The sequence below is a fragment of the Cynocephalus volans genome, chromosome 12, assembly GCF_027409185.1.
Source record: "Cynocephalus volans isolate mCynVol1 chromosome 12, mCynVol1.pri, whole genome shotgun sequence".
Classification (NCBI taxonomy): Eukaryota; Metazoa; Chordata; class Mammalia; order Dermoptera; family Cynocephalidae; genus Cynocephalus; species Cynocephalus volans.
In genome coordinates this window covers 14209253-14223765 of record NC_084471.1, presented here as the reverse complement: position 1 = coordinate 14223765, position 14513 = coordinate 14209253, and the positions used below count along the sequence as shown (strand labels likewise).

The 14513-nt window shown below is 52.7% G+C and overlaps 1 protein-coding gene across 1 annotated transcript; it reads right to left on the bottom strand.

Moving 5' to 3' along the window:
* Nucleotides 1–1649: 1649 nt before the first annotated feature.
* Nucleotides 1650–12743, bottom strand: MB (myoglobin). Its single transcript, XM_063075211.1, has 3 exons — nt 12561–12743; nt 5783–6005; nt 1650–2349 (listed from the first exon to the last, which is right to left on the bottom strand). The coding sequence occupies exons 1-3, from the start codon at nt 12653–12655 to the stop codon at nt 2203–2205; spliced, it is 465 nt and encodes a 154-aa protein (XP_062931281.1). The 5' UTR covers nt 12656–12743; the 3' UTR covers nt 1650–2202.
* Nucleotides 12744–14513: the final 1770 nt, after the last annotated feature.

The window sequence follows — 14513 nt, the reverse complement described above, 5'->3', positions numbered from 1 at the left end:
CAGCAGCCCTGAGGACATCACTGGGGACAGAGGACAGCAACAAATAGATTGCACCTCCCCAACCATGCATGCCACGACTCGGCACATGTAAGCCCCTTGGAATTGGCCAATACCCCACTTGGGACTGGGGGAAAATCTCAAATAATCTGAGATTAAGGATCTGCTGCCCAGACAGAGTCAGAATTCAGAAGAGAAATTCAATAGAATTCGGTCAAAAAAGACTTTGCATTTTGTGCACATCCAAGGTAGAAACAGATTTTCTTTTCACCTGTGGTGCTCAACAAGTATTTGTGGAATGAATGAATGCTGAATGAATGACCAATAGCTGGTACTTCTCTGCAACCCTATTTTTATTCTGCCCTGATTTAATTATCAGCGCATGTCTGTCTCCCTGACAAGATTATCAGTTGCTTTGAGGGCACAGCCCCGGCTTATTTGACTTTGAATCCTGCACACGCATCCTCTGCCGAAGTGCTCATTGCCTGAGCATTCAATTCAATTACTATGTAAGTGCATGGAATTTTTCTCCAGCCTCCAAGATCAAAAAGCTCCCCTTACCCTGAACTCCCCACCTCTTCTCCCCTACCTCGCGATAGAGCATTGGAATTCCCAAAGCCTGGAGCAGAAGGGAGGTAGGTGGCTCCGTCATTGCAGCTGTCCGGTGCCCGGCAAATGAGCGTGGTAGGATTTGAGATGTGTCTGCAGCCAGTATAGGAGCTCTGCCCTGCTAAGCAGCCATGAGCCTTGGCGTGGTCTGGGATTTGGGACAGTCAGGTCAGGTTCACCATGGGAAGCTGGGTCCCAAGACAGACACTCAAGGACAGAGGGGCACTAGGTTGCTTATCCTGGGAGCCACTGGAGATTTATAGTGCCAAGGACATGGGGCTTCCCTGAAATGGTGCCCAGTGTCGTGGGTGGCATTTCAGGCTCTCACAGCTAGGGCACCGAGCTCAGCCCAGCCCACCAGGCCCCCGTCCATGGCCTCTGCTCCTGCCTGCTTTCTGGCTGCCACAGTCACATGCCAACATAGCACTATTTAGGTATTCTGCCCATGCGCTCTGCATTGGCAGACATGGATTTTGTCTCCCAGCCTGTGTTTGCAAGTTATTTCCCATGTGTCTGTTCTTCCTCTTGGTCAGAAGGTCAGTGCCTGCCCCTGGCTGGCCATCTAGCTCTGCCTCCCTGTCTGGAGTCCCTGCTACCTTCCAAGCTACAATTTGAAGCCCAGCTCTGCCACCTACTAGCTAGGTGAACTTGGCATGTTATTTAAACTGTTGTAGCTGCCACAGTGACCACTTGCTCCCTGGTCCTTTCCCCTCTCCTCTGAATCCTCAAAGCCCCCTGCACCTGGCACTGATCTACCCGAATTGCAAAGGCCTGTGGCCTGCCTGCCTCCACACCAGATGAGGTGCTCCCTGAGGCCTGGGCTGGGCTCTTCCCTCCATCTCCCTGTGCCCTGCACTGTGCCTGCCATGGGGGGTGGCCTGGGGATGGTGGGTTCCTGTCCCTCTCTCCTTCCTCCCCTTTGCTTCCACACAAGGCTCTCTGCACACGCGATCCCAGGGTACGCCTTCCTACCATGTCTTCTTGGGGTGGGGGCAGGGGCTTCACTTGCCCCAGGGGATAAAAAACCCAGGCAGAGTCGGAGATACCACAGGGCCTTTTATTAGCAACAGGTGAGCTGCCCCCCCACCGTACTTGCGTGCTGCACACACCTGACTGCTTCGCTCAGGCATGACGTGGCTGACCCACCCTCCCCAGACCTCCTCTTCATTGCAAAGGGACATATGGTGACCTCAAGGGATAGTGATGGATTAGATAATTATTATGGCCAGGCCTAGTTGATGGTTTGGGTTTGGGGTTAAAGGTGAGGGTGAAGGTATAGGTCAGTTTGGAGGTTGGAGGGAATTGGGTCGGGATATAGGGGAGAGGGAAATTAAGTGGGATCCAAACTCTGCAGGCCACAGTGAGCAAAGGGCCATGCGTCTCCCAGTTCAGAGGGGGTTGTCATTGCATGGGGACCCCATCACTAGGTGTGAAGCCAACTTGAGCACCCCACTCCCTGCCCCTCCGCCTTTCCTGCCCACCTCTCATAGACAAAGCAGACCCTCAAAAACAAACTCTACAGGACTACATGGGATTTGGTCCCCACCCTCCACTGGGTCCAGGGACCCAGCTGGGTGAGGGTGGGGTGGCAGGGGCTTAGCCCTGGAACCCCAGCTCCTTGTACTTGGCAGCAATGTCATTCCGGAACATCTCCAGGGCCTTGCCCATGGCTCCCTGGGCATCGGGGCCGAAGTCCCCCGGATGCTTGCTCTTCAGAACGTCGATGATGGCTCCCGAGATGAACTGAGGGAGGGGAAGAAAGGAATACTGGTCACTGGGGGGGGGACGAGCCAGGAGCCAGGTGGGAGTCAGACCATGTCCCACCTGCTCTTTATCCCAGGGCCATTTACTGAGCCTCTACTACGCACCAGGCATGGCTCTGAGGGATCTCCGTGGATTAACACCTTTAATCCCACCACAACTACTTTACAGATGGGGAAACTGAGGCACAGGGAGGTTAAGCTGTGTGTTGAAATCATGTAGCTGGGAAGGGCATCTGAACCCGGGCGGGCCAGATCCTGAGCCCACGCTCCTACCCACTGCCCCCTCCACCGCCGCTCAGGGTGTGGACCCAGCTGCCACCAGGCGAGGACTCAGGCTCCACCAACACAGGGCAGCAGAAAAGAAGGGACATGCTCAGATTCCATTATTTTAGCTGGGATTTTGCAATCAGAAAACCTAGAAAGAAACTATTTCCCAGTTATGTGTACTTAATTTTTGCACTGAACGACTGTGTGGTTACTGCTTTAAAGATGCTATTTTGGGGAGCATCGCAATCTCTCTGCCAAGCACAGAGTTAGTGCTCAGAAACATCGGTGGGAGGGAAGGGGAGAGACGAAGAGGAAAGATTTGAGACCTGCAGTGGCCCAGGACTTAGGACGTCTTCTATCAGCCTCGTCCTCACCTTCTGCTTTAACATCCACGAGCTCGTTACCAGGAAAGGGAGGTGGGAATATTTACAGTGTGGGCTGCTTTAGGGATCGAAAGACCCAAGGACGTAAAATGCTACTGTACTTTCTCAAGCGTTAATCAAGATCTGCTTCCAACCACAATCTGGCTGGTGCACTAAGTGGTGTCACTTTACAGAGGAGGCAACCAAGTGGCCAGACTGTCATGCAACAAGTGGACAGCAGAGCTGAATTTGTGCCCAGGAGATTGTGGACAAGCCACTGCCAGAGCCAGGAACAGAGGTAGTGGATGAACCGCGGCTGGGCTTTCTCATTTTCTCAGGGCCCCGAGGTGTAAGTGACATAAGGCAGGGGTGGGGTCGGGGGAAGGGACATGCAGAGAGAGGCCTCAGAAAGCACAAGTGTCAACACCCAGGAAACATCTTTCTGCTCAGAAACAGGGATGACCCTCAGATGCCTACATGTGGGCATCGATTTAAACAAACGCTTGAAATCACCTTTAATTTCATAAATGCGGCAAAACAAAGGGGTCCGGGGGTGCCATGGAGTGAGCCTGGTCCTTTGAGAACTTGAGAGACCCAAGTTTAGGCCTGGCTCTGCCCTTTCCCTGTGTGTGATTCCACCTGCAAAACGGGGCTTAGATGACCCCATGAGGCCCCCAGTTCGGCCACTCATATCTAGAAAATTGTGGAATGGGGCAGCTGTATTGGAGCAAGGAAAACTGCCCTTGACACCTACGACCCTCTGGGCCCCCCTCAGTCACTGAGAGAGACGATCTGCCCACAGTTGCGGCTTGGAGCCTCAGTTCCCCACCCCTAGAGAGGGGATCTGGTCACTCAAATTGTATTGTGAGCCGACCACAGGCCGCTGGTACAGAAATGGTAGTGAGGCAGGTCCTTCCCCTGAGGAGCTCGAGTGCCACCTGGGAGGTCACTGAGTAAAGAGAGAAATTGCAGTATGGTCTGGCAGGGGCCATGATAGGGATAAGGATACAGTGCCACAGGGCGTGGGGGTGGGGGCTGGCAGATGGAGCAGCTGACTGCCTCATTGGCCAGAGGAGGTGGCTGCTGAGCTGGGCCTTGGAGGATGAACAGGGATTCACCAAGAGAAGATGGGGAGGGCAGGGACAGCAGCATGTGCAGCAGCTCAGAGGCAGGACTGGCTCATCACGGCTATGACACTGACTGGGTTGGGCAGACAGGATTGTTCGGGTGCAATTGTGGGGTGGGGTGCCAGTGAGCTGAAGAGGGGTGGGGGGGAGTTGTTGATGGGAGATATTATGCCACAATGGATGAGAAGCTTGGGTTCCAGAGTGCCATAGATCTGACTGTACCTGCTGGCTTATTAGTTACATGACCTTGAGCAAGCTACTTTACCTTTCTGAGCCCCCAGTTTCCAAATCAGTAAAATGGGGATGAAAAGAGTGCCTGCCTGGGGCAGCGACTGCTAATTGCCTAACCAATATCCATTTTCCCCTTCTTCCGTCATAATAGAACTCCAGCTGTATTGTGTGTTGCAAATGACTATATTCCCTAGTTCCTGTGCAGATAGGTGTGGCCTTGTAACTCACTTATGGCCAATGAAATGCACACGAAATTGTCTGATGCTATTTCTGGGATTCCTTAAATTCCTTAAAACAGAGCCTTCATCTCTTCCTCCTGCTTTTTGTTTGGAATATGGACCAGATGGCTGGAGCCCTTGCAGCCATCTTGGACCATGAGGCAACTTTGAGGAGGGACACTACATGCTAAGGGTGGATGGCAGCACAGGAAGAAAGAGCTTACATCCCTGGTGACCGTGGGGCCCCACACCAACCCTACACTCCCTACCTTTGATTTTCTTTTCTGTGAAAGGAAAAGAAGACCTGAATGCATTTCCTAACCTCACAGGGTGACTGTGAGACTCCCACAGGTGACCCAGGCAAATGTGTACCACGGCCCATCCTCATGGTAGCTTTACCGTTATCTTCACCCTCACAGCTGCACCAGCAGGAAGGTTGCAGAGGATGCACCTGTATACACGGTCCTGTATCCCCAGTTGCCTTGGAGATCCCTCTCCCCACGCCCCTTCCTCCCAGTGGTTATAGAGACAGAATCTGAAGCTCAGGCTCCTGGCCCCCACCCCAGGCCCACCCAACGTCCCAGACCATCTCAGGACATTCAAACCAACTGCTTGTGCCTGGGACACCTGAGGTTCTGTCTCTTCTCTGTGAAGATGCTGGAACCGAGAGATCCAGCATGCAGGCCACCCCATCCTGATCTGAGCCCAGCTGCTGAGCTCCTGCCACAAGAATTGTGCATGTCACAGACTCCCAGTGGCACAGGGGCTAGGGGTTGGGGTTCTGGAGTGATAGAGACCTAAGTTTGAATCCTGGCTCTGTCTTCTGACACTTCTGTGACCACGGACAAGCTACTTAACCTGTCTGTGCCTCAGTTTCCTCATCTATTCAGTAGGTATGATAAAGGTACGTACCTGTGGAGAGAATGCAAGTCATGCTCCCAGTGTCCACTCTCCCCTTCCTCCTTGGTAATGGAAGACTAATTTGGCATATTAAATTAAAGATTTTAAGTGTGAGATATTAAATGTTTGTTTTCAATGATCCCAGGAGGAAGGCAACATGGGTGTCAGCCCACTTTACAGATGAGAAAACTGAGGCACAGAGAGGAGTGAAATAGGTCACTGTTAGTGGCCAAGCTGGGACTCAAACCCAAATCTCATCCCCTCGAGGCCTCTCCATCCTCTCTCCGGCCCCCAGCCCTGCCTCCTACCTCCAGGTACTTGACAGGGACCTTGTGCTTGGTGGCATGTGACTGGGCCAGGGGCTTGATCTCTGCCTCATGATGCCCCTTCTTTTTGAGGATGCCCCCCAGGGCAGTGAGCACGGTGTTGCCATGCTTCTTCACGTCCTCGGAGGCCCTCATCTCGTCCTCTGACTTCAAGTGCTTGAACTTGTCAAACTTCTCCAGAGTCTCAGGGTGATTCTTAAAGAGCCTGTGGGCACAAAGAGGGCTGGAGTCAGACACGGGAATGCCAAGTGGGGTCTGGAGGTGGCCAGACTTGGGTTCAAGTCCAGCTTTCCCTCTTCCCAGCTGTGTGACCTTGGGAAATTCACTTCCCCTCTCTGTGCCTCAGCTTCTTCATCCAAGGAAGGGGGACAACATGTCCCTACCTAAAGATTAAATGAGATGGCATATGCCAAGTGCCAGCAGGGTGTCTGGCCTATGGTAAGTGTTGTATAAATTCTTGCTATTATTATTTCTATTATCATCATCCTCCTCTTCATTGTCACTGTGAGGAGCAGGAAGGAGAAAGACATTTCGGCATTGTACCCTGGCCACACCCCAATTTTCTCCAAGTTACTTGGAGAGTAGATGACTGAGTGGCAGCACAGATGGGGGAGGGGAGAAGCAGGAGCCCTGGAGCTGTAGGACCCTGGACTGGCTGAGCACCTACTATGTGCCAGGCCCATGCTAGGCTCTGCACTGTGTTGTTCTGTAGAGTCATTCAAATTATCCCCATTTTACAGATGAAGAAACAGGCTCAGAGGTGGGAAGTCTTTAGCTCAAATATTACAGGGCTGGTGCGCAGAGAAGCCAGATTGAAATCAGGTCTGAGTGACTCAAAAAGTAGCCCTAGGCCCTACCAGGGACCACCTCAGCAGCTTCCTGCCTAGAGACCACCCTTCAGCTGCTTGAGTGCTCCCAGCCACAGGAGGCTCCCGGCCACCTGTGAGGGCCACTCCACTGCAGAGCAGTTCTCAGGTGCAGGAAGCTCTTGTTTATTTTAAACTGAGCTCTAACACCCTGCACCCTGAGGCCCTCACAACACAGATGGTGAAGGGCCCACCTGTGGAGCACCCTGACCTAGCCCTGCCAAATACCAAGCGCCCACTTCTGCCAGGCACCCAGTGAAGCGCAAAGGCCTCTGCCGGTGACCCTAAGTGTCCTCCTGCAGCCTCAGACCTCAGTCCTTCCTGCTGTGAGAAGGTGACTGTCGTTTAAAGGGAGTCATACCTGCCCCCGGGTGGGAGTGAGCTTCCCCGTTTCACTTGTGGGCAGACGGAAGACCACAGAGGTGGGCAGGGTCACGTGGCCACGCGGTGGTGGAGCCCAGACCCAAACCCACGATAGGATGGTTCCATAACCCACACGATCTCCCTTGGGCCACACCCCAAAATGTCTGGCAGGGGTGACCCTGGCTCCAGGCTCTCTCTCCTCCTGTCTAATGGCTTCAGTTCCTTGGGAGGTTCCTCTGTTGTGGTTTCCAGGGTCCGTGACATCCTTGTATCCCCTCTGTGGATACACTCCAGTTTGCTCCCTGAGCCACCGTGCCCAGAAGTGGTCACAGGAAAGCACCCAACGCCCATGATCTCCATCAGGTTTTGTGGTATCCAAGGTCCTGTGGAGAGGATACCTCATGAGCAGGACGCTGAACCTTTCTTCATACAATCCAAGAATGAGTTCATGGGTTTTGAGCCACCTCCCTCGATGATTTCCTCTTCGGCTTGACCTCCTCCTGTGGCCAGCTAACGCCCTCAGCTCTTCTTTTTGCAAACGGCCATATCTTCTCATCCTACGGTTGGGTGTGAGCACTTGCACCCAAGTGCAGAATTGGCATATCCCCCTTTCTGTTTTCAGCTCCCCAAGGTTAGGACCTTGTAGTGTGGGGAGAGATGGTTTCTGAATTTTGTAGCGAGAGCACTGGACTGGGAGCACTGGCCTGACAAGCTAACTCTTGCAGAGCACTTGCTAAGGTTACGAGTATTCTAGGTGCTTGGCATGTATTAACTCAAACCCTCACAACAACGCCGGGACTTAGGTTCTGTGATTCACTCATTTTACAGAAGAGGAAACCGAGGTGAGCCCAAGCAGCCAGCAGAGGGAGGAGCAGGAGCCTCTATTACAGTTCTCTAAATGCAGAGCCCAGCGCTTTCCTTCCTGGGCGGGGTCCTCTCCCTTGCTCCTTCCCCAGGCTCTAGATACAGGCCAGATACACAGCTCTTGACAAGCAAGAGCGTCCTTCCTTCTCCACTTGGCATACAAGGAGAAGGGGCAAGGAAGAGGTAAGATTTCAGCATCCAGGTCCAGGGGCTTGGAGCTGAACTCGTACCCAAGTACCCAAGTCTGCGTGTTTGTGTTGGGGCACGTGTGATTTTGCGGGTGGGTGGATCACAGATGTCATCCACAGAGACCACTCCTGGTTATGAGCCTCAGGATCCCAGCAACGAGAGGGACTTCAAGATAAGGAAATCTTACCCCCTCTTCCATGCACACAATTATTTAATTACACAAAGAAACACACTTTCAACATCATTCACACACCCCTACTATTAGATCAATAATCAGATCTGGAAGGAGGCCTAATAATTTGCTGAGTCTGACTTCCCATATGCACACACGGACACAGACAAATGCACACTGTTAAATGCAGGTACCGATAATACTAACACACATTTACGTGGCCCTTAATGTATGTTCAAAGCGCTGTACAAATATTAACTCATTTGAAAAGCCCGATCAGGTAGATACCATTCTACAGATGAAAAAACAGAGGCACAGAAAGACTAAGTAACTCTCCAGGGACTTAGCCCAGGCAGTCTGGCTTCACGTCTACACTCTTAGTGACTACTCAGGCTTTGTTATGGTTACACAAAGACATTTACATGCAAACTGCTACACACACAGAAATGTGCGAACACAAGTGTACACACATGCAGGCTCTCACAGACGTGTGCGCATTCACATACACACACATGGATGCACACACACCCACGCAGAGGTACACGTAAACATCTCCCAGCACACACCTGCACGCATGTGCACGCACATGCAGACACACTCACAAGCGTGCGCCACATGGAGAGGGAGCAACCCCCTCCCCCAGTAGCATACCTCTCAGCTTCCCCAGAATGCCAGGTCTGTCCCCAGCCATGCCCAATGCCATCACCTCACCAGAGCCCCGTCCAAGGCCTGTGCGTCACTGACAGCTTGTCTCTGGCACCTTTCATCCAAGGGTCCCTGAACTCCTGACTATCACTATCTGGTGACAATGATCCTTGAACTCCCACTTGACAGATGCGAGACGTGGCACTCACACAGGCCATGGCCCAGGGTCGGAATGCTGGGAGGAGACTGTCTGAGGCAGAAGAGGACCAAGGACCTGGGACCAAGGCAACTGGGATCTCAGACATTTGGGGGGCCTCCCAGATGTTTAGGGGCAAGAACATGGGACTGAGAATTATGGAAGCCAAGTTCTGGCCGGGGCTCTGTCACCAACATGCTTCACCTGTGTGCACACCGAGAGAGCTGGTCTAGATGACTTCTCAGCTTCAAAAAACTTGCCCCTGCCTCTTCCTCCACTCTCAGCACCAGACAGCCAGAGAGGAGCCCGTATCTACTTTAAACAGTACAGGACAATCAGGCTAAGTCGTCCCCATCAGATCATTCTGGCACCACACAGCTGCCTGCTCTCTTGGCCCCATGTCCTGGAGCCCCCAGAGCACCCGCAGAAGACCATATCCCTGGTTAGGCCCAATAACAGCAACCCAGAACACGAGCAGACAGAAACCCCTCAGCCTACAGAGGCAGATGGACGGCACTTTCTCTGGTGTTTGAGAAAGCCTGGCTTGGCTGTGTTTTTGTCTTCAGCTCTATTGTCAACCCTCCTGGTTCAGGAGAGTCAGAGAGAAAGGACAACATTTCCCTGCCCTCTTCTGAACTGAGGCCCAACTGCACACCCACACGGAACACTGAGGACTCTCTCAGACCCACAGAAACACTTCTGGCTCTACCAGAGCAAAAAAACCAGAGTGCGGTGGGAACCTGTCTCCAGCGCAGCGAGATCATGGGGCCGTGTAGCATAGTGGTCAAGGGCAGGGATGCTGGATTCAAGCTGCCTGGATCTGAATTCCAGCTCCCCTCTTACCAGCTGTGTGACTCTGGGCAAGTTACTTAACCTCTCTGTTAAATATGGGGACCGTAATTATATCTACCTCATAAGATTGTAGCGAATGCTTAAATGAGTTAATATTGGTGAAATGCTTAACGTAGGGTCTGGCAGTCAGTATATGCTGCATAAATGTTTGCTGCCTTTCTCCTCCTCCTCATCGTCACCGTCATCGCCACCAGCAGCAGCAGCACCAGGAATTTCAGGTTCTGCCTGTAGCTGCCGTTGAGGGTTGAGATTCTCGGGCTCAGTTTCCTCCCTGTAATGTGAGAAGTGGTGGCCCCCAGCAGTGGTTTTTAAAATTTTCATGGTCTTGAAATCCTTTGTTCCAACAAAAATGCAAAAATAAATAAGAAAGAAAAGGTTTGGGCGAGAGAAGGAAAGGCAGGGCCCGGAGCCCACTCAGCAGCCCCTCCCTCCTGAGCCCCGACTCCTGCAGCCAGAACCTCCCACTGACCTTCCCGCTGCTAAGTTCCAGACCTTCATGATCATAGTTGCAGCGAAGGCCTCGGCGTTTTACCAACAGACTGGGCTTAACAGAATTTGCCTTCTTTTATAACTAGAGGATTGGAGAAATAACCTTTCAAGGTCAGTACGAAAGCCCAGGGTCAGCGTCTGGAACAGAACCAGCAACACGGTTCCCCTGGGGCATCTGCAGCCCTGGGAGTTAGCATCCTCTCCCCCAGCCCCCCACCCAGGGAGGCCATCCTCCCAGTACCCCAAACACAGAGAGGGCAGAACCAGCTGGCGCGGTCTCTGCATGTCCCACAGTCTAAGATGTGACAGGGCATCAGGCCCTCTGGGACTTTCCAGGGGTCACAGCCTCAGGCCTCATGTCTCATCCCTGGCCCCTGGCCCCTGGCCCCTGGAAGGCCTCTCCGACCCACCCTGAGGAAATGTTTCCTGCGATGACACAACACCCTGAGTCTCCTTGAAGACATCCAAGTCATTGCCTTAGGGCTGGCAGCCCCCAAATCACCTTGGAAAGATCCTGGCTCTGCAAACTCCAGTCTCCCCCTCTACCTAACCCTCACTGTCCTGCCTCCTCTTCAAAAGCAAGGGAGGATCATGGGCTCAGAGGATCCTAAGACATGAAAGTGGGAAGGGATCTGAGAGACCATGGCAGACAATCCCTTCACTCAACCAATACAGAGATAGGACCCAGAAATGGGAAGTGACTTGTCTAAGGTCACACAGCAAATTGGCTTAGGAGTTGATGTCAACTTGAAGGGGAAATTTTTATCCAATCCAGCAGAGCCTGTTGTGTGTTGCAGCCCCAGCAGGCAGCTGCCAGACAGGAAAAGAAAGACATAGAGAAGACCCCGAGACGCCAGTTAGAGTCAACAGAAAACCTGACTGGTCTTCCTCGTGTGTTTCTAACACGGACCACTACGGGCTCCAACTTCAGATATCAGCCTCCGGGACTGCCCGTTATCCCCAGGCAGACAGGAGCTGGCACTGGGCAAAGCCCAACGAAGTCTGAAAGAACACCGGGTGAGAGAGAAAAACTTACTCTGGCTCATAAACAAGGAGGAATTAATCTGTAAATTAAAGTGCTAGGGACAATCCATTCACCTGTGGCAACCCTGGGGCCCACCTCCTGGAGGCAGAAATGTTGATTCGCATCCCATGAGGCTTTTGACCTAAACTAGCCAGGACATAAGGGAAGGGGCCTAGAAGAGGCGAGTCTACGGCATTTGGGGTCAGACAGCAACGGGAGAGTGGGATTCTATGTAGACACCACAAGCATTCCTCTCTATCCAAAAATCAGAGTTTTGTTTTCTCTGCTTTCTTCATGAACCTGTTCCTGTAGAAGTCAGATACACTTGCAGACCACACCACAGCAAGTCCTCAGATTAGAGAGATACTGGAAGTGGAAGGTCACTAACGGGCCTCTGTTCTCTGTTCCCCCATCACCACGACGTGAAAGGTCCCTAGTCTGGGCTTCATCTACAACAGTTACTAACGTTTCTAGAAGTCACTGTATGGCAGGAACTGTGCCAGTTCATGTGTCACCTCATTAAAATCTCACTTCTGCTCTACAATGTAGGAATTAGGGCTTTCTCCCATTGTACAAGAGAGGAAACTGAGGCTCGGAGAGGTCTAGTACCTTCCCAAAGGTCACCCAGCTGCTCAGTGGAAGAGCCAAGCATAGAAGCAGGTCCGCCTGACGTTGAAGGGCACATCTTAGCCTTGACGCTTTACCAACTCTAAGGGGCTTGTAACCATGGGGACATCCTTCCCCTGTCGGGTCCTTTTTTGTCCTCATGCAGTAAGTGAGGTAGGTGGACAAGATGTGCCAGGGCCCTTGTTAACTGTGAGTGTGAATGATTGTAAGATTCGTCCTGGTGGGCTGCAGGCATGGAGGGTTTGAGGGTGAAGCTTCGTGCAGCTACTGACACGAGCCTGAAATGGATCACTTTTGGCTTTGTAAGCCCCATCCCTGAGGCTTCAGAGCAAAGGAAAACACAGTGGGGATTTTAAGAAGCCCAATGAACAGCAGCCAACTGCTCTACCCTGGGGCAAGCTTTGCACCTTGCAACTGTATCTTGTGGCCTTTGTAGTGTGGGTGATAGGGACAATGGGATCACTGCCTTTTACCTGATGAGGACTTCCTGCCCGTGGCCTGGGATGTCAGCCTCCACCTTTTTCCAGACGTTCAGCACCAACTGCCATTCCCCGTCGCTGAGCCCCATGGTGCAGGCTGCAGAAGACAGCAAGAGTTAAGTGCGGGCTGACTGGGTGTCCTGGCCCCGATGGCTCGGGTTTGAGGTTGCCCGGCCCCAAGCGGCTTTTATACCTTCCCTGATGCTTGACAAGCGTCCCTTGATGGCTCGCACTCCCCCCTGCCCTCCCCTCCTTCTCTTTGTCTCTCTCATCCAGGGAGAGGTGTAATCTTTCCCTTTCTGTAGCCCTCACATGGGAAGCTATTTTGGGGCAGGTGGCATTGTGGGGAGGTAGGACAACTCAGGCCACAGAGGGGTGGGGTGTTTGTGTATGTGGAAAGAGTGGGGAGGAGGTTGGGCCCCTGTCTGGACTCTCATAATCCAACAGAAAGGGCACCACCAAGGCTGGCGCCAGCAGCCTGAAACCCAACTCGCCCGCTGTCAGCCATCCCAGGAGGACCTTTCATGTTTCTAATATTGGGGACCAGGTGCCCTGGCTGGCCTGGGACAGTCCTGGCCCTCAGCAGTCTCCTCTGCCCATTTTGCCAGATGCCCCTCACCCAGCCAGAGTGGCATGAAGGGGCCTAGGTTGGTTTGTGCTTACGGCTGGGGAACCCAGGCAAGACCATGACCTCTTGGAGAAGTCCTGGCTCTGTGGCCCTGCTCATATGCTTCCCTCTGAAAAGGTTTGCTTCGAGGCACAACCAGCAGCTCCCTGCTTCCTCGTACCTGCACATGTCCCTGTTGCATTGCTGGCCTCACTGCGTCCCGTTCCCCTGTTTCCGTGAGGCTCCTCCATGAGCAGAAGAGCAGCCGATCCTCACAGAGACCTCGCTGAGCACCAGGCCCTGTTGCAAGCACTTTACATTTGGTATCTCACTTAATCCCCCCAAGAGCCATATGTGACAGATACCGACGGTATCCCCACCTAACTGAGGGGAAGTTGGGGAGACTTGCCACAGCCACACAGCTAGCGGATGGCAGAGCCGAGGTGTGAACCTAGGGAGTCAGGGCCCCGAGTCCGTGCTGCTGCAGACCTGGGTCTTGTTTCCATGAGCAGGGGCTCCATTTTATTATTCATCTGTGCTTATCTTGGGCCTCACACAGTGCCCTGTTCCGAGTCTGAATTGAATAAATGTTGACTACAAAGATGGATGGCCTTGCAAGGAAGGGATGTGGGGGCTGATTGACATCATTTTCTATCCATGCATCCTTCCTCCTTCCACCCACCAATCTGTCCATCCATCTGCATCCATCGTCCATTTACCTGTCCACTTGTCATGCATACATCATCCCTCCCTCCTCCCACCCATCCATCCATCCATCCATCTGTCCCTCTATCATCCATCTGTCCTCCATCCATCCATCCATCCATCCATCCATCTATACCACAAACAATTCTACTAGGTGTCAGACACTGCTACATGCTGAGAGTAACAAAATCAAATAAAACACATCTCTGTGTTCAAAAAAGTCAGTCTTTGGGGGCATATAAGTAAGAGGAAAAAAATACAGTACAGTTTATTCGGTGCTATGATCAAGGTATGCAGTGGCCTTTCCTTCCACCTGCACAGGGCTTTGTGGTTTGCAAAGTACCTCCCTGGCAGGATGACATCTAATCTTCACCATGTCCCTGTGAAGTAGCCATCATCACCCACTTTACAGATGTGGAAGGTGAAGTTCAGACAGGCAAGCAGGTGCTTGGGCTGTCCTGGGCCTATGCTGGATATGTCGGGAATGACTGCCCCACCTACATAGCTCTTTTAAAGTTAACTGCCCTGCCCCAGTCCCTGCTAAGGCGCAGGTGTAGGCGGTCATGTTCTGGGACCCTACGATTCTCCCCCAGACCTGCTGCCAGTCACAGCTGATTGGGCCAGGGCCGCAGCAG

Bases quoted from the DNA above. Each gene is read 5' to 3' on its own strand.
- MB (XM_063075211.1), bottom strand. From the start codon at position 12,655: ATGGGGCTCAGCGACGGGGAATGGCAGTTGGTGCTGAACGTCTGGAAA. The intron at 6,006-12,560 runs GTAAAAGGCAGT...TTGTGCCCACAG, and splicing joins GGGCAGGAAGTCCTCATCAG to GCTCTTTAAGAATCACCCTG. The intron at 2,350-5,782 runs GTAGGAGGCAGG...CCCCTCCCTCAG, and splicing joins TCCCTGTCAAGTACCTGGAG to TTCATCTCGGGAGCCATCAT.